This window comes from Panthera leo, chromosome A1 (assembly GCF_018350215.1).
Source record: "Panthera leo isolate Ple1 chromosome A1, P.leo_Ple1_pat1.1, whole genome shotgun sequence".
In the NCBI taxonomy this organism is placed as follows: Eukaryota; Metazoa; Chordata; class Mammalia; order Carnivora; family Felidae; genus Panthera; species Panthera leo.
The window spans coordinates 117449509-117477020 of record NC_056679.1 but is presented as its reverse complement, the minus strand read 5'-3'; the positions used below and the strand labels follow the sequence as shown (position 1 = coordinate 117477020).

The following is a 27512-nucleotide window of genomic DNA, read 5'->3' as shown; positions in this document are numbered from 1 at the left end:
AATAAAAATCACTTATATTTTTGTATCATATTACAGTATCGTAGATATTTTGAAATATCATTCATGCTCTTCACTGCTTCAAAATTATGTGAGGTATCAACCTACTGCTAGATCTTATTTAAAGCATTAATAAAGAAGCACGTATATTACTATATCACATTAAAATAGTTTAAAAACTGTATTACAATATAATTGGTTTCCTTTGTAATCCTACATATTTCATTTTATGCATTTTAAAACATTATGCTGAGAATGGTTACATAGGTTTTGCCAGACTGCCAAAGGGGAACTTGACACAAAAAACGTTCAGAACTCTTGCATCTGCCCCCTCCAAATTATCCCTCTAGATTCCCTGTGCCCTATAGTTATTTACTCAATTCCCTTTTCTTGCTGGGTTACTGGGAAATGTGGAAGAGGAAGGCAGCCAGGAGCTGAGAGAGGAATGAAGGAGAGAGGCAAGGAAGGGAGTTTGGGAGAAAATATCTTATACCACTAAGCAATAGAAGGAAAGTTCATCAAGGGCACAGGGATAACTCTTGAGTCAAGGTCAGCTGTCACAGGAATCCCCTTATTTTCCAGGAATGGGCCTACCTTAGGATCTCTGCTGAGTTTGGTCATTGGATGGGAGCAATCCCATGGGAAGCTGGCCTTAAACTGCGAGTTGATGGATTTCAGAAGGCAGCAGCTAAGGCCTTTGGTAAATTTTCAGTCTTTGTAGTTGGAGGTCCATGAAGAGCATTCTCCTGGCCCCACAGTGGCCCATCCAGAGAAATGTCTCCTTATCTGTAAAATGGAGGTGATAAAATCCCCTATCTTCAGAGTTGTTGTGAGGATCAATGGAAACTTGCAAAGCAATATTTGCACAGGGCCTGGGACAGAGTCGGCTCTCAGTAAGTGGCAGCCATTACTATGGTCATTTTAATAATTAATTATTATTATCATTCTCTTTCTCAGAGAGAAGAGCTCCAGGAGGCTGAAGGTAGCAGATCCTCTCCAAGCTGGGGCAGTTGGGAGAGGTGGGCACCACTTCACACTCCTCTCACCTTGTGCTGAGGCAGGGGTCTTCCCCTAGTTACTGACAGTTCCTTTGTCTGCTGACTCACAGCCAACTTCCTCTCATACAAACAGGAAAACACAGCGAGCCAGTGGTGTCCCCCCCCCCCCCCCAACAACACCACACATAGCTAAACACCAGCCCAACTCTGAGGGGGAAGTGCCTCAGGCTCTGGGGGACAGGCTTCAAGGCTAGGGCTCCAGGCAAGATTGGGAAAAAGGAGAGGAGCCATTTCTCCTCAGGTAACACCCCCATCCCCCTACCTCCGCCCCCCACCTCACCAAAAAAAAAAAAAAAAAAAAAAAATGGAGTACGAGGATGAAGAGAAGGGGCTTCTCCTAAAGAAGAAAAGACTTCTTGCTGGGTCACTGAGCTTGCAGGGCGCCAGGCTTATCCCCTAAAAGGCAGCCCCAAGACCCGGGTTGGGAGGTATGGGAGTAGGAATGTTGCCTTGCTGACCTTCACCTCTGGGAAGAAACCTAGGCCTGGCTCTTGGGGAGGAAGAAGCAGATGGGGACTCCTCTGCTAGGCATCGGCCCCTATTCCCTCACGTCAAACCTCTGGGCTACTGAAGGGGTCCCCAGCTTGGCAGGCTGTGGCTATCTGTGACTTCCGGATGCCAGCCTCCCTTCACTCGCTAACTGGGTGCCAGGGTCCAGCCACGGTGCTGGGCATGGGACAGGGGCTGCCACCCTGGGGGCTTAGGGCCCACCTCTTTCCCTCCTCTTTTGGCACGATGGGGAGGGAACAGCAGAAGGGCAAAGCCGTGCTCCAGGCCGCTCTCCTTTTCGCTCTGGTTCTACCTCTGTCACATCTCCATTCTGGTCTTTACCCCTTTGTCCCTCTCTCCAAAGCTGTCTTGACCTCCCACTCCTGTTCCGGTCCCTTTCTCGGCCCCTAGGAAGACAGGGTTGGCCAGGCCCCGAGATAAGCGCAGCGGTTAGGTAAGGAGCCCAAACCTTTTGAAGGCCGGCGCTTGCACAAGGAGTAGCGGGGCCCAGCGGAGGGAACCGGCCGGCGGGGCGGGGCGGGGCCGGGCCCGTCGGGGGAGGGCTGAGGGGAGGCGGGGCCCGCGCTGCGCGACCCGAGCCTCGGACGGCGCGGCGGGCACCGGGAGCGGACGGCGGCCGCGTAGTGAGGTGAGGACCCCCGCGCCCACGGGCCCCTGCTTCCCAGACTCCTCCCCGTCCCCTCCTCGAGGGCCCCGTCCGCGCCGGCGGCCCTCCCCCGCCCCCCCTCCCCGCCGTGACTCGCCCCTCCCTCCGGTGGCCCGGCCTCTGCCCCCTCCCTCTTCAACCCCCTCCTTCGTCGCAGCCCGCGCTGCCCCGCGCTGCCCGGCCCGCCCCCGGCACTCCTGCCCCGCGCACCTCCGGGTTTCCAGTCCCGTGCCCTCGGGCTGGATCTGAGTCACTGGGAAACTGGGCTCTGAGTCAGGCCCTAACTAGCTTGGGTACGGGGGCCCAGCTGCGGAGAGGCAGAAAGGCCAGAACTGATGCTGGGGCGAGAGAGAGTCCTGGTCAGGACCCCATGGGGAGAAAGTGTGTGAGAAGCTAACAGGCAGAGGCAGAGAGACAGAAATCTGGAGTCACATACACCTAAAGGTCTAGTTAAAATTGGAGACTCAGGCAAGGAGAGGCTTAATGACAGAGCAAAAGAAGGAGGGGAACAAAGATGGATTTAGATAGAGGCAGTGACCGATAGAGTGGGGTAGAGAAAGGGACAAGCAGAGAGAAAACTCTGAGACAGGTCCAGAGAATAGACCAGGGTCAGGGTCAGGATGGCCGAACGGGACAGAGCCTCAAAGACTTGAGCCCAAAGGCACGGGAAAGGGAAAGGGAAAGCTCAGAGGAAGAAGATTTGGAGAAAGCAGAGGTAGGGGGATGTCATTTCACACTCTTGAGTCGCTATAGGGAGGGTGCTCACGTGTGCATGCATGTGTGTGAACATGCTTCAGGTTGGTGGAGAGTGAAGACCCTGGAGTACCCCTGGCCTCTGGGCCCTCCTCTTTCCAGCCCAGTTCTCCACCCTATCCCCATTCCCCAGGTGGCCTGTTTCCACGGCCAGGACCCCACTTGCTGAAACTAGTTAGGGCTCTCTGGGCAGCCTGTCCAAGGCAGACAGGATGTGGGGGCGGCCAGGGCTGGAGGGACAGGAAGGAAGTCTGAGCAGAGACAATAGGTGGAAGGGGAGGAGGAACTGGGAATGACCAGGATTAGGATGGCCGAGCTTGTACCTCAGTTCTGAAAACCAGGGGGGTGGAATCTCCACCTCTTCCCTCCTCTTGTGCCACAGCTGCCCCTGTACCCACCTTAGGCCACGTAATGAGGCCCCTCTTCCCACCATCCCTTTCCATCCTGCCCCCGCAGGCTTCTGTCATCTTGTCCCATGCTGACTTGGTTGAATGCAATAAAGCAGAGGCAGAGCTTTGATCCAGACCTAGGGTGGTCAGGAGCGTGGGGGCCAACACTTCCACCAATTTGTTGTGAGCCTGGGGCAAGCCTCTTCCCTTCTCTGAGCCTCAGTGTCCTCATCTGCAAATGAAGAGATTCCTCTATAATAAGAAAGCCCTTTCTGATGTTCTGGGACGGCTCTTCCTCCAGATTGCCGGCCACTGGTCATTTTTCTTTGGAGGAAGACAAGTCTGGTACCTACCCCCTGTCCAGGCCTCAGACTTTGGGACAGGGAGGGGGAATCTCAGCCTGAGCCCTTCCTTCACCCTGCCGCTCCCCCCAGCAATGGCCTGAGCCCCCATGGCTGCCCCTCAGGACCTGGACATCGCTGTGTGGCTGGCCACGGTGCACCTGGAGCAGTATGCAGACACGTTCCGAAGGCATGGCCTGGCTACAGCGGGTGCAGCCCGGGGCCTGGGCCACGAGGAGCTGAGGCAGTTGGGTGTCAGCGCCACAGGTCACCGGAAACGCATTCTGCGCCTGCTGCAGGCAGGTGCTGCAGAGGGCTCCCTGGATTCCCAGTTGGACAGTGCCATGGAGCCATCCCCCAACCTGGCCCCCCAAGCCCAGCCCCCCAAGCCTGTGCCTAAGCCCAGGACAGTATTTGGTGGACTCAGCGGCCCCACCACCACCCAAAGACCTGGAGTGAGCCCAACCCTCTGGAAACCAGAAGTGTCCAGGAGCCCGGAGTCCAGCCCAAGTTCCCCTCCTCTCCCCACCTCCTCCTCTGAGCAGACTTCAGCCTTGAATACTGTGGAAATGATGCCAAATGCCATCTACTTTGGCCTGGACTTAAGAGGCGGGGCACAGACAGCCCAGGACATGTGAGTGGGGCTGGCTTCCTTGGGATCCAGTGCTGGGTGGGGGCAAGAAGGTGCAGGACATGAGGGTTTCTCCTCTCTCCTCTCTCCCTTAATGATCACTAGACCTTTTCCCTCAGGACCCCAGACAGCTCCCAGGCAGCTGCCCCCACCCCTGCCCTCAGGCCCACAGCAGGCACAGGTAGGTGGGTTATCATGGGTTGGGGGGAGAGAGACAGGTCCCTTCAGGACCCATACATTCCCACCTGACCTCCTCTTCCTTGTCTCTCCCATTACTCCCCCTGCCAGTACATATCATGGACCCTGGCTGCCTGTACTATGGTGTCCAGCCCGTGGGGGTCCCAGGGCCACCTGACAGAAGAGAAGGCAGAGGTGTCTGTCAGGACCGGGTTGAACACAGGTGAGTAGTCAGTAGGGTGGTGATGGCAGGAAGAGAGAAGCTTGAGGAGCAGTCTGGTGGTGGCTATGGATCCAGTTATTCATCAAATGTGTATTGAGTGTCCACTGTGTGCCAGCCAGGTACTCAAGATATAGAAGGACTATGGCAGACCCAGTACCCCCCTCAAGCCTCTTGTGACTCAAGGGCAGACAGGAACTGAAACAAGTAGACAAACAGATGGATATATAATTTACAATACGGAGAAATGCTTTTCTTGCTTTCATTTAACAAATCTTTATTGAGCATCTACTGCATCCCAGATGTTGTAGGTATTTGGGATAGATCAGAAATCCTTGTCCGTGTGGGGAGTCAAATAAAAATAAGTATAATAAATAAGTTACATCATATGTTAAAAGGTATTAAATACCATGGGAAAAAAAAGAGCAGGGTAAGAAGGCTGGGATGGAGTGAGGGGAAATGGGCTATAATTTTTCATTAAGAGTTGCCAGAGTGTTTTCAAATGACACTTGAGCAAAATGAAGGGTGTGAGAGAGTTAATCATGACAGTGTCTGGGATAAGTGTCCCAGGCAGGGGAGTGGCTAGAATAGAGGCTTCCAGGTAGACCCAGGAGTGGTGACAAGGCCAGTGGGGCTGGGGTATAGTGGCCAGGGCAGGAAGAGTGGGAGGAAATGATGTCAGAGAGGTAAAAAGAATCAGATCAGGTAGGACCTTTTGGGGACTTTCGCTTTGACTCTAAGTGAAATGGGAAGCCACTGGAAGGGTTTTGAATACATTTTTAAGAATCCCTCTGATTGCTGTGTTGGGAATGGTCAGTAGGAGCAAAAGCAGAAGTAGAGAGACCAGATATGAGGTTATTGCAGTAATCTAGATGAGACATCTCAGACTAAGTCATGGTAGTGGAGATGGCAAGATGTGGTTGGATATGGGTTATATTTTGAAGGCAAACTGTCATGTGAGAGACATTGACACTTGGGGTGTGAGAGAAAAGAGCAGTCAAGAATGACCTCAAAGATTTTAGTCTGAGCTGCACTGTCCAGTGTGGTAGCCACTAGCCACACGTGCTTACTGAACACATGAAATGTGGCTAGTCTGGAGTAAGATGTGCTGTAACTATAAAACTACCAAATTTGAAAGACTTAGCATGAAAAAAAATCAGTACTGGATGAATATGACAGAAGTAGACATAAATTATCTTACTTTTTATATGGATGACATAGTAAAATGTTAATATGTTGGGTATGTGGGATTAAATAAAATATAATTAGTTTTACTTGTTTCTTTTTATTTTTTAATGTGGCTACTAGAAAATCGAAAATTACGTATGTGGTTTGCACAGTGACCTCTGTTGGACAGTGCTGTTTGAGCAACTGAAAGTTCCTGGAGTTGCTCTGATCTGACATGGGGAAACTGCACAAAGCAGGGGGTGGTGGGGAGATCAGGAGCTCCATTTTGGATGTGCTGAATTTGAGGTATATATTATAAACCCAAGAAGAGATGACAAATAGACCATTGAATATACAAGCCTGGAGTTTGGGGGAGAGGTCTGAGCTGGAGATCTAAATTTGTGAGTTTACAGCATCTACATGGGTGTATATAGCTGTGAGTGAGTGTCGATAGAGCAGAGGACCAAGATCAGAGTCCTAGCATACCCCAATATCAAGAGGTTTGGGAGAAGAGGAAGAACCAGAAAAACAGACTAAAAAGAAATGAGTAGTAAAGGAGAAGGAAAACCAGAAGAGTGTGATGTCATAGGAGCCAAGTGAAGATAGGAGGAGGGGGAGGTCAACAGTTCAAATGCTGCCAGGAGGTCAAGAAAGACAAGGACTGAGAATTGGCTTCTGGAATTGGCAACATAGAGGTCACTGGGGACCTTGACAAGAGGTAAAGGTGAAAGCCAGATCAAAATGGTCTCAAGAGATAACAGAAGGAGTTGGAAGGTACAGATGACATTTTTGAATTTTTCTGCATAGAAGAGCACAGGGTTGAGTGGTTGTTACAGTGGAAGTGGAGTTAAGAAATGTTTTTTGTAGGAGGCAGTGTTACATATGTTTATAGATGGATTGCAGGGATCTGGTAGAGAGGGAGAATTAGTTGCTGTCGGGGAGAGGAAGGGGAGACAGTCTGGAGCAACATCCTGTGTAGGTGAGAGGTTGGTGCACAGAGGAGGGACTGGTTTCAAACAGGGATGTTTATGACAGCAGCAGAAGGAATGTAAAAAATGTGTGAAATTGGGTAGATGAGGCACTGGGAGTTTGTGGGGGTTCTTAACTGATTGCTTAAGTAAGCAATTTAAGTAAGTGTTTCTCACTTAAGTAAGAAACAAATAGGGTAGAGTAATGGTTTTCAACCTTAGCTGCACTATAGTCTGGGAACTTTTTTTTTTTTTTAGTTTATTGATTTTGAGAGAGAGAGAGAGAGAGCACACAAGTGGGGAAGGGGCAGGGAGAGAATCCCAAGCAGATTCTGCACCACCAGCACAGATCCCTATGTGGGGCTCCAACTCATGAACCAAAACGGAGATCATGATCTGAGCCCAAGTCGGATGCTTAATGAACTGAGCTACCCAGGCAACCCAGCCTGGGGAACTTTTAGAAATAAACATTCATGAGCCCACTCCCAGATGATCAAACTTAAATGTCTAGGATGGGGGCCATATACTGGTATTTTAAGGTTTCCCAAGTGACTTTGTGCTACTGAGGTTAAGGACTCCTGGAAAGTGACAGAGAATAATAGAGGACTTCCTGGGAAGATGGCATAAGCAAAGACCTAAGGGCTGAGATAAAGCAGCCCAGGGAAGCATGTTCTGGGCAGAAGGAACAGCATGTGCAAAGACTCTGAAAGAGGGAAGAGAAGGTGGCTAAACTGTAGTAAGCAAAGGCAAGGGTGATATAAAAGGAGGTCAGGGGATTGGGTGTGGGTCTCATTGTACAAGGTCTTACAGCCCGTGTTAAGGGATTTGGATTTATCCCAACTGCAAATGAGAAGTTATGCAGGATTTCATTGAGGGAAGGGGTGGTGGAGGATAGTGAAATGATCTCATTTGCATTACATTTTTTTTTTAATGTTTATTTTTGAGAGAGAGACAGAGACAGAGCGTGAACGGGGGAGGAGCAGAGAGAGAGGGAGACACAGAATCTGAAGCAGGCTCCAGGCTCTGAGCTGTCAGCACAGAGCCCAACGCGGGGCTCAAATTCACAAACTGTGAGATCATGACGGGAGCTGAAGTTGGACGCTTAACCAACTGAGCCAGCCATGTGGCACCCTTTTTTTAAAAATTTTTTTTAATGTTTATTTATTTATTTATTTTTCAACGTTTTTTATTTATTTTTGGGACAGAGAGAGACAGAGCATGAACGGGGGAGGGGCAGAGAGAGAGGGAGACACAGAATCGGAAACAGGCTCCAGGCTCCGAGCCATCAGCCCAGAGCCTGACGCGGGGCTCGAACTCACGGACCGCGAGATCATGACCTGGCTGAAGTCGGACGCTTAACCGACTGCGCCACCCAGGCGCCCCTAATGTTTATTTATTTTTGAGAGAGAGACAGACAGAGAGACCGTGAGCAGGGGAGGAGCAGAGAAAGGTCAATTGCATTTTTAAAGGAGTGCTCTGGTAGTGATGGCAAGTGAGGTCCAAGGGAGGGCAGGAGTGGAAGCAGGTGACCAGTTAGGTAATTCATATCACCCTGGTGAGAACTCATGGGAATTTGGTCCAGGGAGAGAAAGTCAAGCATTTTTGGAGAGAGAACCAAAAAGACTTATTGATTAGATATCAGCAACTGTGGCAGAAAGCCAGCTACACAGCCTTTCCACAACTTTTCTACCAAGTAATACTAATGGCAAAGGAGAGGGACTGAAATTTTTCCAGTAAAAAATCCAAGTGTGCTCAGGGAAAAGGCTCTATGATAATCTTTTGGGTTCCCAACATCCCCATTTCCCTGTTTGAAAAGTGATCCAGTACCTTCCAAACATTCTACGAAGTGCTGTGGGTGGGGGTGTCTAGGGACCAGGGTCTAATATATGTTCTCTCTTGCCCCACATAAGGCTCAGCAGACAGGATCTGGAAGCACGGGAGGATGCTGGCTATGCTAGCCTTGAGCTGCCTGGGGATTCTACCCTCTCACTGCCCACCCTGGACATGGAGATGAATGATGACCTCATTTCACCCTATGCCAGCTTCTCATCCACAGCAGACCGCCCCACGCCCCTGCTCAGCGGCTGGCTAGACAAGCTCTCCCCTCAGGGGTGGGGCTACTGGAGAGGGAAAGGGAGGGTAGGGAGGGAGAAGAGGGAAGAGGGAGGCTGGGTGGTGGTGGTGGGTCAGGTCCCAGGTACTCCCAGACCCTAGGAACCCTCAGGATACAGCCTCCACCACTCACTCATCTTGGCCCCTGCCTTCCCCAGAAACTACGTTTTCCAGAGGCGCTTTGTGCAGTTCAACGGCAGGAGTCTGATGTACTTTGGCAATGATAAGGTGGGGGTCTGGGAGATGCTATGTTGGGCCTAGGGAAAGAGAAAGGGAAGGGGAGGGTTGAGAAAGGCTTCGGACTGCAAGATGGGAAGCCCAGGTCGCGGGGGGGGGGGGGCGGGGGGAGGCGGTCACCACACGACTGATGTCAGCATCTAAAGTAGCTAGGTTAGCAGCTGTACCCCACTGCTTGTGGAATGAATGCCGATCTCATTAAAAGTTGGCGCTGGCCCCAGGGTCAGCACACATGGTTGAATTGCTGTCCCTTTGGGTCACTGGGCTGTCTCTCCAGGATCCCTTCCCCAAGGGTGTGATCCCTCTGACTGCCATTGAGATGACCCGCAGCAGCAAGGATAACAAGTTCCAGGTCATCACTGGCCAGAGGGTGTTTGTGTTTCGCACAGAGAGCGAGGGTGAGAAGCAGGGCCCTACTGTGTCAGGGTGGGGGGCAGGGAAGCCATGTGAGCACACAGCTGCTGGCTAACCTGCTTCTCTGTCCCCCACCAGCCCAGCGGGACACCTGGTGCTCCACACTGCAATCCTGCCTGAGGGAGCAGCGCCTCCTGGGCCATCCCCGGCCCGCTCAGCCACCCCGACCCCTCCGCACAGGCATGCTAGAACTTCGTGGACACAAGGCCAAGGTTTTTGCTGCTTTGAGCCCTGGAGAGCTTGCCCTGTACAAGAGTGAGCAGGTGAGAAGGGCCTGGCCGAGGCCAAGGAGCCTGGCCTAGCCCATTCTGGTGCCTCATTGAACCTGTTCCAACCCCCACAATCCCACCAGGCCTTTTCTTCCGGCATCGGGATCTGCTTCATTGAACTGCAAGGATGCAGCGTCAGGGAGACCAAGAGTCGCAGTTTTGATCTGCTCACGCCCCATCGCTGCTTCAGGTGGGGCCCAGACTGGCAGGAGGCAGGGACTGGGGAGAGACTTTTTTTTTTTTAAGTTTATTATTTATTTTGAGAGAGAGAGAGAAAGGGCGGGGGGGGGGGGGGGGGAGAGAGAAAGTGTGAGTGGGGGGAGGGGCAGAGAGAGAGAGAGAGAGAGAGAGAGAATCCCAAGCAGGCTCTGCACTCTTGAACCCACAAACAGGGAGGTCATGACCTAAGCAAAGACAGACACTTAACAGACTGAGCCACCCAGGCACCCCTGGGGGAGAGACTTTTGAAGGAGACCCAGGGCAGGTAGAGGACTAGAGGCCTCTTCAGTAGGATGTCAGTGGGTGTGCACTGATGGAATTCCAGTGATCAGGGTCAAGGTCTCAGGATGGTCTGGGCTGGCCCAGAAGTGGCCTGCAGGGCTTCCTGCAGGAATGGCTAGTGAGATGGGACAGGTAGGAGGGGGTATCCATGCCCACAGACTGGCTGTCCACCCCTCAGCTTCACAGCCGAGTCTGGGGGTGCTCGGCAGAGCTGGGCGGCCGCTCTGCAGGAAGCAGTAACCGAGACCCTGTCTGACTACGAGGTGGCTGAGAAAATCTGGTCCAATCGGGCAAACCGGCACTGTGCGGACTGTGGCGCCTCCCGCCCAGACTGGGCTGCTGTCAACCTCGGGGTGGTCATCTGCAAGCAGTGTGCAGGTGAGGGCTGGGGCCTTTAGCTAAAACAGGGAGAGGGAGCGGGGGCTGAGGCTGGAGGTTCTGGGTATCTATGCCACATACCCTTCATACCCTAACAGGTCAGCACCGGGCCCTGGGTTCTGGGATCTCCAAAGTACAGAGCCTGAAGCTGGACACAAGTGTGTGGAGTAATGAGATAGTGCAGGTGAGGAGTCTGAAGAGGGAAAAAGTGGGGAAGATGGAAGAAAAGCATCCATAAAAGGCTGTGGGCCCAGCTTGAGGGCAGGATTGAAATGTCTGACGACTCGAGTTCCTGTCAGTTGCCTCTGCCCTTTGTCATCCTACAGTTGTTCATTGTCCTGGGAAATGATCGTGCCAATCGCTTCTGGGCAGGGGCATTACCCCCAGGTGAGGGGCTGCATCCAGATACAAGCCCTGGCCCCCGGGGAGAGTTCATTTCCCGGAAGTACCGACTGGGTCTCTTCCGGAAGCCCCACCCTCAGTATCTAGATCATGGCCAGCTTCTCCAGGTAGGAGGGACAGGTTGGGGCTGATGGAGGAGGGCAGTCTCTGAGTTGAAATGCCTAGACTTGGCGTGGGGTTGGGGCTGTTTCTGATGACTGGAGGACTGTCCCCACACTGTCAGGTTGGGTCTTGGGGCTGATAGAGGCCCTTCCCCTTCTGTAGGCACTGTGTGCAGCTGTGACAGGACCCAATCTGCTGAAGAACATGACCCAGCTCCTCTGTGTTGAGGCCTCTGAGGGCGAGGAGTCCTGGTCCCCCTCAGCACCTGATGGCAGCTTCTCTGGTCTCCTGCTCCCAGGTAATCCCCAGAAGGACCTCCTTTCTCATCCCCTAAGAATTCTCAACCCTGACCCGTGCCTTGATTGTTCCAGGGAGCCCCATGTACCCTTTTACTCATCCCATCACAATGGCCCAGTTTGGGTAGTTTCCCAACCTTCTAGATCCTCTGGGTCCTATATCCTGAAGTCATGAAATGATCAATGGCAGCCACTGCCTGGAATGGATCTGGATGTTTGAGGTGTTAGTGCTGGTGAACCCCTGACAAGGTCAACCCATAAAGGAGATCTCATGTTCCTGGGGAAGTCTGATCAAAGAAACAGTCATCTAATGATGCTTCTCTCCAGGGGTCAGGCCAGAGGGGCTGTGACACTTATAGGATGGCCCATGCTTAGAGGTTTCCACCCTGGGCTGACTGGGTGAATGGATGGCTGGTTGGGAGAGGCAGTGGGCAAGGGCTGGTGTCTTGCTTCCTACTACCATCTTTACTAATCTGGGTAGTAAGGGGTCCAGCCCCACTGGGCTTGACTTGGCCATGCTGCCAGTGGAGTTGGGTCCCACTGTCTTCCTCAGTCTGATCCTTTTCCTGATGACTCAGGCCATCCCATTGCACTGCACTGAACTGACCACTTCTCCTTCCCCTTGCAGACCCTTCCCCTGGCGTGTACAATGAGGTGGTGGTACCTGCCACTTACAGCAGCTTCCTGTACTGTGGTCCCATCAGCAACAAAGCTGGACCCCCACCTCCTCGCAGGGGCCGGGATGGTGAGAGGCGAGCCGAGGGTGGGGGGAGATGGGGCAGAAACTGGGATGAGCAAGGTGTACCGCAGAGGGGCGGGAAGGGCAAGTAGGGCCACACCCTGGAGTGGGCTAGGTGCTGGGAGTAAGAGAGGGACCATGCCTGGGGGCAGCACTGGGTGATAGATGAGAGCGTGTGCTGTGAAGTCAGACTGCCTGGGCCAAATCCCAGCTCTGCTACTTCCTACTAATGTGACTTGGGCAAACTACTCAAACTCTGGGCCTCAGTTTCCCTACCTGCAAAGAGGACTGAAGATGATACCCACCTCATAGTGTTGTTGTAAAGATTACGTGAGATCATACACAGGCAGAGGGTTTGGCATAGAAAGAATAAATATGGGAAATGGGAATTGTGACGGTAGGGACAGACATCTTCTGCCTGCTGACCATCAGCCTCCCCCTTAGCTCCCCCCCGAATGTGGTGCGTGCTGAGAGCAGCTCTGGAAATGTTTGTGTCAGAAAGCAGCCCTGAACCCCTCAGCCTCATCCAGCCCCAAGATGTTGTATGTCTGGGTGTGAGTCCCCCACCCACTGACCCAAGTGACCTTGACAGGTAACCACACCCCTCGACAGGTAACCACACCCCTCGACAGGTAACCACACCCCATGCTCCCTGCACTCCCCCTTTGCCCTTTGTGATCCTGAGCCTGCCAGCCCCTCTTGGTCCCCATTCTCCTTAACCTCACTTTCTTTCTAGATTCCCCTTTTCCTTTGAGCTCATCCTCACTGGGGGGAGGATCCAGCATTTTGGCACAGATGGAGCTGACAGTCTGGAGGCCTGGACCAGTGCTGTGGGCAAGGTGAGCCATCTGAGACCTCCTCCCTAACAGCCCATGGTTTCCCTGTCCCCAGCTGTCCCCATCATGCCCTCTCCTGTTCCTACAGCCACCCCAACACATCCACCTTCATTAACAGCTGTGCTAGGACCAGTGTTAGGCACTGCCCACTCAATAGCTCATTTAACTTTCACAACAACCCTGAGAGGAAAGGATTATCAGTATTTCACATACAGGGAAACAGAGTTACACAGGTTATGAAGTCATTTGATCAAGGTCACAGAGCTAGGAGGCAGCAGAGCCCAGGATTGAAAACAGGCCTTTGTCTCCAAAGCTCATGGCTTGAACTTCATTGTGCAGGCCTTCTTCCCAAGGAAAGGCTGCCTCTAACTCCCACTTCCCCCTTCCCCAAGTTCTCCCAGTGCACAGGTGAGGCTGCCTTTATGAGACCCAGCGTCTCCATTCCCAGGCAAGCTGGTCTCTCTGTCCTGCACCCTCTCCCTGCAATTAAAAGTTCGGGCCCTAGGGGTTCCTGGGTGGCTCAGTCAGTTGAGCATTGACTTTGTCTCGGGTCATGATCTCTCTCCATTCATGAGTTTGAGTCTCACATTAAGCTCGCTGCTGTCAGTGCAGAGCCCCCTTTGGACCCTCTGTCTCCCTCTGTCTGCCCCTCCCCAACTTGCGCTCTTTCAAAAATAAATGAATATTAAAAAAAAAGCTCAGGCCCTAAAGTCAGATATCCTGGGATCTGAGTCCTCCAACTCTCAGCCTTGTGAGCTTTTCCATACAGATAGAGTGGCTCTAAAAGATGCTCCCCTTGGCGTTGAGGATTAAGTGACATGTGAGACCCGTGCTGCTTGGCACACAGCAGGCCCTCCATCTGTGGGTGTTGAAATAGTAATGGTGATGATGATGCCCATTGCTCCAATCGCTCCCGTCCTTAACCGTTTTTTCCCTCAGTCCTGCTCCACCTTCGGCTTCTTATCACCCTGGTGCCCTCCTGACAACCCCTCAGAATAGTCATGTGCCCTAGCAAGCATGCCCTTCCTCCTTAACCCCTGATGGCTGCCCTCCTCTGCCAGACTTATGAGCTGCTACTCTTCAGGGGTGGTTAGTGACTTCCCATTACCAAAGTCCAAGGGCCTCCTCCTGGCCTCACCAGGTCGGCCCTGCAGGATGTGACACTTCTCTGTGGGAAATGCTCAAACATTCATTGGAATGTCACAGAGTGATTTTATATGTAGAATCTAGTTTTTAAAAGGGAGGGCTTATATTGTGTATTTCTTTTTTCAGTTTACTTTTCTAGTAGTTCATTTTTATTGTTTTTTACAAAAGTACTATTAGTAACAGATTGGAATTTTGAACAAAAAAAAAAAAAGGAAAAGAACTCCTGTTTCATCACCACAGGTAGCTGGAGAAGCACCATTTTGCAGACCATCTCCAACATTTATTTCTTCACAAATCCTCCCCTGACCCCTTAGGGTGGTGGGATTTCCCAGGGCATCGTGACTCTTCAGTTAGAGCATTTTGGCTGCCCATTCTTTCTTACCCTTACATCCCTTACATCCCTTACCCTTACATTTAAGGACATAAGGCTGCCACACAGAATATCTTCTCTGTGTTGGCTGGAGCAAATTAAATTGAACTGAATTTCTTTCCTGTCTTTCTCCATCCATCTCCTGTGTTCTTGTGTCTTTCTTTTGTTCTCTCCCCATCGCTTTTCATTCCGGTCTTTCTTCTGCTCTCTCTTCATGTCTTTCCCTATCCTTCTCACTCTTCTCTCCACCTGTTATCTCTTTCCCCATCCTCCTTGTTCCCCATGTCTTCCTCTTGACTCACAGTGGTTCTCCCCGCTGAGCTGTCACCAGCTGCTGGGCCCTGGGCTGCTGCGGCTGGGCCGCCTGTGGCTACGCTCTCCCACCCATTCAGCCCTGGCCCCTGGCCTCTGGCTGTCAGGGTTTGGACTTCTTCGTGGTGACCACCTCTTCCTGTGTCCAGCACCGGGCCCTGGCTCTCCAGCCCCTGAGGACATGGTGCATCTGCGGCGGCTACAGGAAATCAGTGAGCAGGGGTGGGGACAGGGATGAAAGGTGGCCATGGGGTAAGGGACAGTGGACCTTCATCTATTTGGGGATCCCTAGGGGAAACAGCAGAACATAGTGTATTCAGGCACAAACTTTGGAGTCAGACTGCCCAGATACAGACCTCCACCTCTGTCACTTTCTAGCTGTGTGATCTTGGACAGGTTGCTTAACCTTTCTGTGCCTTAGTTTCCTCCTCTTTACAGTGGGCACAATGAAACAGTTGTAGTTTCAAATAAGGCAATGCATGTAAAACACTTATCACAGAGCCTGGTAGGACCTATCTTATAGGTGTTTAATAAATGTTACATGTTATGTTACTGTTACTGTTATTTGGAGTCATTTGCTGGTTGGAGACTGGGAGAGGGGACTGGGTATTCTCACTTCCTCAAAGAGAACAGTATGGGATAATATCAGAGGGCTTTGGAGACAAGAGACCTGAGTTCCAGCTCAGCTTTGCCATTTTATAACAAGTAATGAGACAAGCAGCTTAACCTCTCTGAGCATTAATATGTCACCTGTAAAATGGGGATAATAGTATGTAACTTACAGGATTTAATACAGCATTGTTTGTAGGGTTCCTAGTCTGGCACCTACATACCTTAAATACTTAGTAAATATTAGTCACTATGATGAAGACAGTCATGATACTGTCTCATGGTTCTCCTCCCAGGTGTGGTTTCAGCAGCTGACACCCCAGACAAGAAGGAGCATTTGGTCCTGGTGGAAACAGGAAGGTAAGTGTTGCCCTTATCCTTGACCCTGGATCCCTCTTTCTAGAGCCCGCCCCGCTCCACCCTCCACCCTGGTCTGCTGGACCACTACCCACTTCCTCAAATTCCATTGCCTAGTTCAGGGGCTCTGTCTGGGTTGAATTTTGCTGCCCCCTGCTGGTGGCTCTTGGAAGACTGGGCCTTGTGATCCTGGGCCTCTTAGTTTAAAGGACCCTCAGGAGCTGGCTCTGACTCAGGCCTCTTGGGTCTCAGGACCCTGTATCTGCAGGGGGAGGGCCGGCTGGATTTCTCAGCATGGACCGCGGCCATTGAGGGGGCTGCTGGCGGGGGCGGCACAGGGCTGCAAGAGCAGCAGATGAGCCGGGGTGACATCCCCATCATCGTGGATGCCTGCATCAGTTTTGTCACCCAGCATGGTGAGTGGGTACTGGCCAATACTGAGCCAGTAGGGGATGGGGGACATAGGAACAGCCAGAAGTTGTGATCTGCCTACAGAAGCTTTGCCTCCAGAGATTGCAGCCTAACAACAACCTGCTGTATGATCCTTGGCAAGCTTCTTTACCTTTCTGAGCCTCAGTTCCCCCATTGGTAGAATGGGGCTACTAACAGTCCTCGTTTTCTAGGATAGTTGTGATAGTAAGAGAACATATGTAAAGCATTTAGCACAGCATCTGGCAGGTAGTAAGTGTTCCAAGGTAGCTGTTAGTGGGCCGTGGGCGTGAAAGGGGAGCAGAGCAGCACTGAAATGTGACTGGAGATGGAGAGCCATAAAGAACAAAGAGGGGGCAGCTGTAAGGCAAGAGCCAAGCTGTGCAGCAAAATCCTTGAAGGTCTGAGCAGATTTATTCTGTGTGGGAGTTTTTCCAGGCATAAAGGCTCAGCTGTGTGAGTGGCTCCCAGAATTCTCTGTGACTTTTTGGCCTCTGCTTTATTCTCCAGCCCAAGGAGGCACCAAGTAGAATCTAGCTCCTTGATGAACCCCCTTTAGAAGGCAGGACCCTTTTTTTTTTAATTTTTTTTAACGTTTATTTATTTTTGACGAGAGAGACAGAACATGAGTGGGGGAGGGGCAGAGATGGAGAGAGACAGAATCTGAAGCAGGCTCCAGGCTCTGAGCTGTCAGCACAGAGCCCAATTTGGGCTCGAACCCATGAACCATGAGATCATGACCTGAGGCAAGGTCGGACACTTAACTGACTGAGCCACCCAGGTGCCCCTAGAAGGCAGGACTCTTGAGAAGGAAACTTCATGGAAAACTAAGGAAGGCAATAAAGGGGGGAAAGGCACATCCATTAACTACAAATAGTTGTGCTTACAACATTGACAGTGGATAGTGAGTGGCTAATGACATTCTCCACACTTTGGTAGTAGCCTCATGCACTGACTTTGCCTGCTCACTAGATCCCATCCTGTTCTCAGTCTTCCTCATGTTCAAAGGAGGGATTAAGTCAGCAGTCCAGTGAAAGTCCTGGAGAAAGAGCATGGGTGCCCATACCCACTCTTCCACAGTTCCTGGACTGCCGCTCTTCATTCAGCAGATGTTTACTGAGCTGCTCCCGTGTGCCAGACACTGGACATATAGTGGTGAAAAGGGAAAGTTCTATGATGCTCAGAGACTAGTGGGAGAACTGGGTAATAAGTAAGAAAAATACAGTCAGTTCTCATTATTGATGGTAGTGTTGTTCTATGAAGTTATTGCAAACATTGAATGAATGAATACTAAATTGTTGCCCCAGTGGAAATACAGGGTTGGGTTCCTGGGAAGCTCTGGTCACATTCTCATCAACTGATCCATCAATATGCAACTTTGTTTTAAGTGTGTTTCTGTTTAAAGATACTTGCTTTAATATGTATTTGTGATCTGTTAACTTTGAATTCACAGCCAGCAGCACTGTAACTCATGCATAAGGAAAGCTTATCTGACACACATATTTTCTCCATAAGGCACATCACAGCCTTCTTGTACTTAGGAATACTAGACAGCACTTTAGCACTTCACTTGGGGGCCATTTCAAATAGTGAAACTACCCAAAGAAAAAAAGCACAAGAATGAAAAAATGTGGTTCTATATATACCATGAAGACTACACTTGTTTACCATATGAGAGCTTAGCTGGGAATGTGTCCAATAGGCAACTCAAATTCGTCTCTGCTCTGCGCATGTTCACAAATGACTGGGAAAGTGCCACAAGTACTGGTTTGGGAGTTTCAAATAAATTTTAGCAAGTAGATAAATTCACAATATTGAATCTGAATAGTGAGGATTGACTGTAATATGATTTGAAAGTGCTATTTCAAAACCAAAATAGTGAGTGATGGGGACTCTGTGTAATATCATGGTTAGGGAAGGACCTTCTGAGCAGGAGTACTTGAGCAGGGTCTTGAGAGTCAAGACCATGGAGGCAGACTTCCTCTTTTCTGGCCCATTTACCCCAATAGCCCTACAGCATGTCAGGGGGGGTGGTGGGGGTAGGTCACAGATACTGGATACCAGGTGGGTGGGTGGGTCTTTGGGCAGTGGTGAGCAGAGATGCTGGCTGTTCTCAGGGCTCCAGCTGGAGGGCATATACCGGAAAGGGGGTGCCCGCGCCCGTAGCCTTCGGCTCCTTGCTGAGTTCCGGCGGGATGCCCGGTCAGTGAAGCTCCGGCCAGGGGAGCACTTCGTGGAGGATGTCACCGATACACTCAAACGCTTCTTTCGAGAGCTCGATGACCCTGTGACCTGTGCACGGTTGTTGCCCCGCTGGAGGGAGGCTGCTGGTACTCCCAAGGTCCCTAAAAACTCTTCACAGATAGCCAAGGGACAACCAGGAACTCCACCCCCCCCCCCCCCACACACACACCCTTGAATCCCTGAGGCTGTTTTGTGGGATTGGGCAGCCATCCTCCCCAGTACTTCCTCCCCACCCCTCAGGATCACTCAAGGACTCAGCTTAGGTCAAGGTGGGAAGGGGGCAGAGGCACATCCACCCTAGGTTTGTTTCTTCAAAAATCCCTCCGCGCTCCCTTCCCAGATCATCTCCACCCCTTCCCCTTTCCATCCCAGAGCTACCACAGAAGAATCAGCGCCTGGAGAAGTACAAAGAAGTGATTGGCTGCCTGCCACAGGTTAACCGCCGCACGCTGGCTACCCTCATTGGGCATCTCTATCGGTCAGTATGGCCAGGACCCCCGCAGGCTCCTCACTGACCCTTTATCAGCTCTGTCTACCTGCCCCCCACATTCATTCATTCATTCATCCTGTAAACAATTGCTAAGTGAAAGCGTCAGAGCACAAAGGTTCAGAGTGTGGACTTTGAGGTCAGGCAGACCTAAGCTTTACTCTAGTCTTCCACCATTCTAGTGTGTCACCTTGGGTGTTATTTGTACTCTCTGAGCCTCAGTTTCCTCGTTTGTAAAAGGAAGATGGTGTAACGAATAGTATCCACCTCCTAGGTCATGAGAGTTGAAGGAAATAATCCTTCCAAAATCCTAACTATAGCACCTGGCATGTATGTAGTAGGAATTCAAAAACGGTAAGCAATCAATATTATTTTGTTTTATTATTCTATGACAGACAAAGGGTTAGATGTAGGAGACACAAAGAAGAGTAAGTTGCAGATCTATCTTGACCAGTCTCTTGGGGAGACAGGACTTTAAACAATTCTAAGGTGAACACTGGCTGTATTGTACTGATTACTCTATATCACAGGGATGGGCCAACTATGGCCCATGAGCCGAATCCAACCTGTTGCCTGTATTTCTAAATGAAGTTTTGTCCATGAAGTGTAAAGCCACACCCATTCACTTTTATATTGTCTATAACTCTTCTCATACTACAACAGTAGAACTGAGGAATTGCAACAGGGAACGTATGGCCTACAAGCCTAAAATATTTACTGTCTGTCCCTTTACATAAAAGTGTGCTGCCTCCTACAATATTTATAATCACCCATCCTTATCTGTCTCTCCCCTAGACTGGGAGCTCCTTGAGGCCAGTATTGTGTCTTACAGCTGTATCCCAAATGCTTAGCCCAGGGCCTGGCATACTGTAGGAACTCAATAAGTGTTTGCTGAATGAATGGATGCATTGACCAACAGATGAGCACAAGCTGCATCCTTTGTGACCCATGTCACGCCCTTCTGCAGGGTGCAAAAGTGTGCTGCTATAAACCAAATGTGCACGCGGAACCTGGCCCTGCTGTTTGCACCTAGTGTGTTCCAGACAGATGGGCGGGGGGAACATGAGGTGCGGGTGCTGCAGGAACTCATCGATGGCTACATCTCTGTCTTTAATGTAAGTTCTCTCAACCCCTGACTATAGTCCCTCTTCCTGGATTCTAGATCTTGCTCTCCCCAACAGGACCCCAGCCCAGACCTCTGAAAGCCCTCTGCGTCGGGAATCACCTTCCAGAGCCCTGGGCCCCTCTATCCCATAACGTCACTCCAAATGCCCATGCCCCATTAGTTCTTAGCTCTTCTGGCCTCTAATGCTCTCATATAGACCCTCTGGTCTTGTACATCTCTCCCTTCTTCCCTCATTTCCTAGCACCAACACCCACCTCCACAATACACACTTCTTTTTGACTCTTCCACAGATTGACTCTGACCAGGTAGCTCAGATTGACTTGGAAGTCAGTCTTATCACCACCTGGAAGGATGTACAGGTAACTTGTCCTGACCTTAGACTCCTGAGTGGGCCAGGAGGGGATATCAAGACAGGAGGGTGGCCTTCTGCTGCTGGACATTGGCCGTCAGCTTTCAGAGAAAGGGGGAAACCAAGGAGGGGAGTGCTTTGGGGAGAGGGGTTTGGTTTAGGATTTACTCCACTTATTCCACCATGAGGATTCTTCATTACACAATGGTGGCGAGTACTTCAGTTCTGCATGTAAAAAAAAGATCCAAGGAAGAGTTAGCTAAGTTAGACCAAGTGCTGAGAATAATAGTAATAAATAGGGTAACAAACAGCAGAGGACTTATATTCTAAACCCTATGATCTCACTTTAACATCACACAACTCCATGAGGTGTACAGTCCTATTTTTTCAAATAAAGAAACATAGCGGGGCACCTGGGTGGCTCAGTTGGTTGAGCATCTGACTCAGTTTCAGCTCAGGTCATGAGCTGGCTGTTAGTGAGTTTCAGCCCCGCGTTGAGCTCTGCATTGATGGCGCAGAGCCTGCTTGGGATTCTTTCTCTCTCTGCCCCTCCCCTGCTCTGTCTCTCTCAAAATAAATAGACATTTAAAAAAATAGTTATAAAAAAGAAGGCCTTGAGGGTCACTTATTCAAAGTCATACTGTAGTGAGTGCCAGAGATGTAACCCAGAGAGTCTGACTCTAAACTTGTCTTTCCATATGTTGTTCTGCCTTGGGAAATACCCATGCAGCCTGAAGATGTGGTTCTGCCACTCCTGGGGTTCTCCCTTATAAGGGCCTGAGCCACATTGGGGATGAGGGGTAGGAGGCGACTTTTGTGGGGGAAAGTGCTTATAAGGCAACATAAGGAGTCCTCTGACCTTGATATTTTGGATTCTCTTGTGTCCTCCTGAATACTTTACCCATCCCCTCAGCTGTCCCAGGCTGGAGACCTCATCATGGAGGTTTATATAGAACAGCAGCTCCCAGACAACTGTGTTACCCTGAAGGTCAGTCCTAAGGGGACAGGTGGGGAGATGGGAGGATTGGGGGAAGCAGGGTCAGTGAACTGACCAGCATGGGTCCCCTGCTCTTGCCATGACCCCAGGTGTCTCCGACACTGACTGCTGAGGAGCTGACTAACCAGGTATTGGAGATGCGGGGGACAGATGCTGGGATGGACTTATGGGTGACGTTTGAAATTCGTGAGCACGGGGAACTTGGTGAGCATGACCATGTGTGTGTGGATGCACATGTGATGGGGGGAGATCAAAGTCACCAGTGCCTTCTTTTACCAAATATAGTGGACATTGTCCTCGTGCATGTGAGGGGACATTCTACACTGTTGACCACTCCCTCTTTCTCAATACTCTCTTCTCTCTTGGCTTTTGTGGACCCCACAAACCCTAGGTTTCCCTTCTGCATCAAAGAAGGCTTTTCTTCCTCCTTTGCCTAGATTCCAAATGTTGGAGGAACCCAGTATTCAACCTGGACCCTTTTCCTTTCTCTATCTACATTCTTCCTTGGATGCCTCATCCATTCCAGTGGCTTTAAGTGCCATTAAAAAGCTGACACCCAAATTTTTATTTCTGGCCCAGATCTTTCCTCTGAGCTCCAGACTCACATATTCAACTGTCTACTGCACACCTCCACTTGTACGTCTCATAAGCATCTCTAACTTAAAACGTGCAAGACTCAACTCAGTTTCCAGACCCCTTCACCTAACAAAAAGCCCCAGCTATTTCCCAGTTTTCCTTAACTCAGTTATCAAGGCTGGGAGTCTTCTCTTTCCTTCAACTTCACACCTAACCCAACCACCTAGTCTTGCTGATTCTATTACAATCTGCCACTTCTCTCCATCTCCACCATTACCACCACCCAAGATGAAGTCACTGCTATCTTTCTTCTCCCAACATTAACCACTAAAATGTAAAGCCCCAGAAAGGGAATAGCTGGCTAGTGTTCCCTTCTTGCCTCCCGATGATCCATTTTCCAGCAGTCAACACGCATTGCAAGCGTAAATCACGTCATGCCATTACCTTCCGATGGCTTTCCACTGGACTTAAAATAAAATTCAAATTCCTTATTATGGCCCACAATCCCTGAGCGTCTGGACCTTGCTTATTTCTTGGACTTCATCTCACATAACTCATTCTCTGGGCTTCAGCCATGCTAGCTGTTCTTCAAACACATCTTTCTTGACTCAGGGCCTTTATTCCTGCATTTTGTCATGCCTGCAATTTTCTTCCCCTGATCTTAGCATGGCTTGTTCTTCCCACCCCTTCTGGCCTCAGTCTCATCCTCAAATGTCCCCTTTTGAAAGGCCTTGCCAGTTAAGTGTCTGACGTCGGCTCAAGTCATGATCTCATGGTTCATGAGTTCGAGCCCCTCGTCGGGCTCTGTGCTGACAGCTTGGAGCCTGGAACCTGCTTCAGATTCTGTGTCTCCCTCTCTGCCCCTACCCCACTCACGCTCTGTCTCTATGTGTCTCTGAAAAAAAATAAGTAAATGTTAAAAAACATTTAAAAATTTGAATGGCCTTTCCTGGGCATTACCCTGTCCCAGTGGCTACCCTCCTCTCTCTCGGCTTCTTATTGTTTCTTTCAAAGCACTAATTGTCTGCAATTCTTTGGTTGATTTAAGGCAGACTTAAGGTCTGCTCCCTCACTCTGCTGTGGGCTTTGTGTTTCGTGCTCATCACTGTATCCCCAGGGCCAGCACAGTGCCTGGCACAGAGTCAGTGCTAAAATAAATACCAGTGGCTGGGCGGCGGATTGGATAAATGAATGTGACTGGTGGGAAAGGAGTTGGGGGCTCCAGGCTGTGGATGGATATTCTGGTTGATTTTCACTCCCACTTTACCCCTTCCTTAGAGCGGCCCCTGCACCCCAAGGAAAGGGTCCTAGAGCAGGCCCTTCAATGGTGCCAGCTCCCAGAGCCCTGCTCAGCCTCCTTGCTCTTGAGAAAAGTCTCCCTGGCCCAGGCCGGCTGCCTCTTCACAGGTGAACCTCCCTCTTCAGTCCAGCATCCCCATCCCCAGGCCTCTCCCCCAGGACCTTCCACCCAGCATTGCCCGTTTGTGCCCAGGTATCCGCCGCGAGAGCCCAAGGGTGGGTCTGTTGCGATGTAGGGAGGAGCCACCCCGCTTACTGGGAAACCGCTTCCAGGAGAGGTTCTTTCTGCTGCGTGGTCATTGCTTGCTGCTGCTCAAGGAAAAGAAGGTGAGGGAGGCTGGCAGCCCTGTGGGAGGAGCTGTGACTACATCAAGCCTCTCACTCCACAAATCATGTGCTTATCAATCTCATTGCTGCCCTGGTCCTTTGACCTCTGTGACCCTGTGATTGCATAACCCCAGTGTTTCCATGACTTCTTGACTCAAATGACTGTGATCCTTCTCTCACCTTTTGACCTCACTGACTGCCTTCTTGTTCTCAGAGCTCTAAACCAGAACGAGAGTGGCCTTTGGAAGGTTCCAAGGTCTACCTGGGCATCCGAAAGAAGTTAAAGCCTCCAACACCGTGAGTGTCCTTCCCCAGCCCACATTTCTAGGGCCTTCCTGCCATCACCTTTCTGGCCTTTCTAAACACCCATCTCTGTTCTCCTTTGCCTCCTAGGTGGGGCTTCACATTGATACTGGAGAAGATGCACCTGTGAGTACCTCCCAGCCTGGCTCTTCTCTAGCCTAGCCCTGCACCCTGTCCAACCCCTCCCTATGTTTTCTATCCTCCATCCCTAGAGCTACAATCCCTCCTCTCCAGCTCATTTCCCTCTGATCACCCCCAGCTACCTGTCCTGCAGTGATGAGGATGAGATGTGGGATTGGACCACCAGCATCCTCAAAGCCCAGGTGAGGGGAAGGAGAAAGCTAAGGGCTAGGTCGGAGGTCCCAGCTCCAGCCTTCAGTACCACCCATACCCATTGTGCCAATTCTTCAACTCCCTCCAGCACGATGACCAGCAGCCAGTGGTCTTACGACGCCATTCCTCCTCTGACCTTGCCCGTCAGAAGTTTGGCACCATGCCTTTGCTGCCCATCAGAGGGGATGACAGTGGGGCCACCCTCCTCTCTGCAAATCAGACCTTGGTGAGGTCCCCCCAGCCTGCTCCAGTGCCCTCCTGATCCCTGCCTGTGTCCTTGCCACACTGCAGGAGGGGAGTGGTGTGCCTGTCATCCTAGTGCCCCCCCCCCCCCGCCTTCTTTGTGTCCCCACTCCCCACCCTTGCCTCCTGTTGCCAGGCCTCACTGTGTCTCTGTGTCTCTCCCTCTCCTCACCCCCATCCCACCTGTGCCCAGCGGCGACTTCACAACCGGAGGACCCTGTCCATGTTCTTTGTGAGTACTGTGCCTGTCTCAGCTGTGTGCCCATCAGCCGTGTGTTCCTCTGTGCTGCCTGAACCGGTGTACCCTCTCTATTTGTTCTGATGTAGGCCATCAGTGTGTGTGTGTGTGTGTGTGTGTGTATGAGAGAGAGAGAGAGACAGGCAAACAGACAGAGAGACAGAGAAGGAGACGGACAGTGTATAGTGAGGAACCAGAAGGAATCAGAAAAATAAAGGACGGTAGGATGTGACAAGGAAAAGGGAAGTGGTCATAAGATCTGAGAAAGAGAAGGAAAGTGGTTAAGTGAATGCATTTTGGAGTTAGACCTGGGCTGAAGCCCTAGTTCTTCCATTTACTCACTGTGTGATCTTGGGCAACTTACTTAATCCCTCTGTGCCTCAGTTCACTCACCTGCAGTGTAACCTGTTGTACAGAGTTATTTTGGTATCATACATGCAAAGTATTTTGGAGCATCTGGCCCAGAAGAAGAGCTCAATAAATGTTAGTGATTAATAATGTAGTAATTCTAACTCTGTGCCTGCTTCATGCCACCTCATTCCCATCCAGCCAATGAAGTCAACCCAGGGGTCTGTGGAGGAGCAAGAGGAACTGGAGGAGCCTGTCTATGAGGAGCCAGTGTATGAGGAAGTGGGAGCCTTCCCTGAACTGACCAAGGACACCTCTACCTCCTTCTCCACCATGAGAGCTCAGACAGCCAACCCTGAGAAGCCCCTCACCAGCCAGAGGTCCTTTGATCAACCCTTTTTCCCCAAGGCAGGTGCCCCAGGCCCAGAGGAAAGGCCACCAGAGCTCCCTCCAGGCCCCCTTTCAAAGAGCAGCTCCCAGGCACGTGGGTCCCTGGAGGAACAGCTGCTCCAGGAGCTTAACAGCCTCATCCTGAGGAAGGGAGAAACCACCATAGGCCTAGGAAGCCCCTCCCAGCCCTCCAGCCCTCAGTCCCCGAGCCCCAATGGCCTTCTGACACAGACGCCTGGCTTCCCCACCCAACCTTCCTCTTCTTCTAGTTCACCCTCCAGCCAGCCCCTCACATGACCCTAAGACCAGAAGTCTGAAGGGGTAGGTAACCAGAAGACCCAAGTTCTCACCATGGCAGACACTGCTGGGAGCCTCCTCTGCTCTGGATGGAAAGACTCTAAAATCCAGTGCGGTGCTATGGAAAGACCACAGGACTCAGGGCTCTGGACTCTCCTGCCCAGAGAGGGTCAGAATGTGGCCCTCACTGAACCTCCACTCATTATATGTACCATGATGTCACTGAAATAAGGAGAACAGTGAACATCAAACTGTTTCTTAGAGCAGTAAGCCCCACATATTTTTCCTCATCAAGGACAACTCCTCCTTATATATTTGATATGTAGGTGTCCTGTGAGACATTTTGGGTTTGAAAAGAATGGTTTTACTGCATTAAATAAAAAAAAAGGATTTGGAAGCCAGAGAGCTGAATGATTTCCAAGTCTATCCTACCCCACCTCCTACATTTGGGAACTACATTGAAGACCTAGTGTCGGGAGATTGATTGGGGTTGACAGTTGGGGTAAAGAGGAGCCAAAAAAGATGTGTCATTGTTAATAAAACAATGGAACAGTGGAACAATGGAATAAAACAGCCTTGGAACCAAAGGCTACTGTTGCTTCATTCATTCATTCATTCATTCATTCATTCAACAAATATGTATTGAGCACCTAACTGGGTGTTAGGTATTCAGTGTGAACAGAACAGATGGGTCCTGCTTTTATGGAGCTTCCAGTGTAGAGGAATAGAAAACATTAAATACACAAACTAATTCAGTGATGTGAAGAAATTAAACCTAAAGTGATGTGTTTGTGGAGATGGCCCTTACGCTGGGAGGATGGGGAAGGCCTCTGTGATGAGCTGAAACTTAAAAGAAGCCAGATAGGGGTGCCTGACTGGCTCAGTCAGTAGAGTACTTCAGATTAATCTCAGGGTTTTGAGTTCAAACCCATGCTGGGCATAGAGTGTACTTAAAGAACAAAACAAACAAAAAAAAACTAATGGGACTTGATTTGGTGGCACCTGGCTGGCTCAGTCAAAAAAGCATGCAACTCTTGATCTCAGGGTCATGAGTGTGAGCCCCATGTTGGGTGTAGAGATTGCTTAAATAATTAAAAAACTTAAAAAATAAAGAGATGCCTGGGTGGCTCAGTTGGTTAAGTGTCCAACTCTTGATTTTGGCTCAGGTCACAATCTCACAGTTGGTGAGTTCAAGCCCCACATAGGGCTCTGCTCTGACTGCGCAGAGTCTGTTTGGGATATTTTCTCTCCCTCTTTCTCCGCCCCTCCCCTGTTCTCTCTCTCTCTCTCAAAATAAATAAAAAAACTTAAAAAAAAAATTTTTAATAAACAAAAAATAAAGAAGCCAGACATGTGGAGTACTGGAAGAAGGAGCACTCCAGAAGGAGAGGGAAAGCAGCAGGCATGAAGGCTTTGCAATGGGAAGAGACTTGGCCTGCTGGGGAAACAGCAAGGAGGCTGGAGTTGCTGAAGCACAGTGAGTGGGGAGCCAGAGAAGTGTATGGGCCGAAAGGGGAAAGATTGGCAGGGGCCCAATAATGCACAGCCTTGCAGGCCATGCTAGGGTGTTTGGATTTTATTCAAAAGCA

General features: G+C 50.6%; 1 protein-coding gene across 11 annotated transcripts; it reads left to right on the top strand.

The window, feature by feature from the left end:
- The first annotated feature begins 1197 nt into the window (after positions 1-1197).
- Positions 1198-26510, top strand: ARAP3 (ArfGAP with RhoGAP domain, ankyrin repeat and PH domain 3). Of its 11 annotated transcripts, XM_042937752.1 has the most exons (34): positions 1198-1296; positions 1909-1998; positions 3421-4328; positions 4445-4506; positions 4614-4725; positions 8768-8968; positions 9128-9197; positions 9484-9604; positions 9699-9883; positions 9973-10079; positions 10569-10768; positions 10867-10952; positions 11095-11277; positions 11435-11570; positions 12197-12313; positions 12752-12899; positions 13044-13146; positions 14964-15183; positions 15877-15940; positions 16190-16353; positions 18484-18696; positions 18983-19088; positions 20065-20212; positions 20514-20582; positions 21486-21560; positions 21659-21773; positions 23424-23552; positions 23638-23771; positions 23986-24068; positions 24165-24200; positions 24334-24397; positions 24496-24633; positions 24844-24882; positions 25438-26510. In XM_042937752.1, the coding sequence occupies exons 3-34, from the start codon at positions 3805-3807 to the stop codon at positions 25921-25923; spliced, it is 4638 nt and encodes a 1545-aa protein (XP_042793686.1). In that variant the 5' UTR covers positions 1198-1296; positions 1909-1998; positions 3421-3804; the 3' UTR covers positions 25924-26510. The 11 variants fall into 11 exon arrangements, with proteins under 11 accessions (XP_042793686.1, XP_042793728.1, XP_042793715.1 ...); XM_042937794.1 differs by lacking the exon at positions 1909-1998 and having other exon boundaries at positions 3788-4328; XM_042937781.1 differs by lacking the exon at positions 1909-1998 and having other exon boundaries at positions 3655-4328.
- The last annotated feature ends 1002 nt before the right edge of the window (positions 26511-27512 follow it).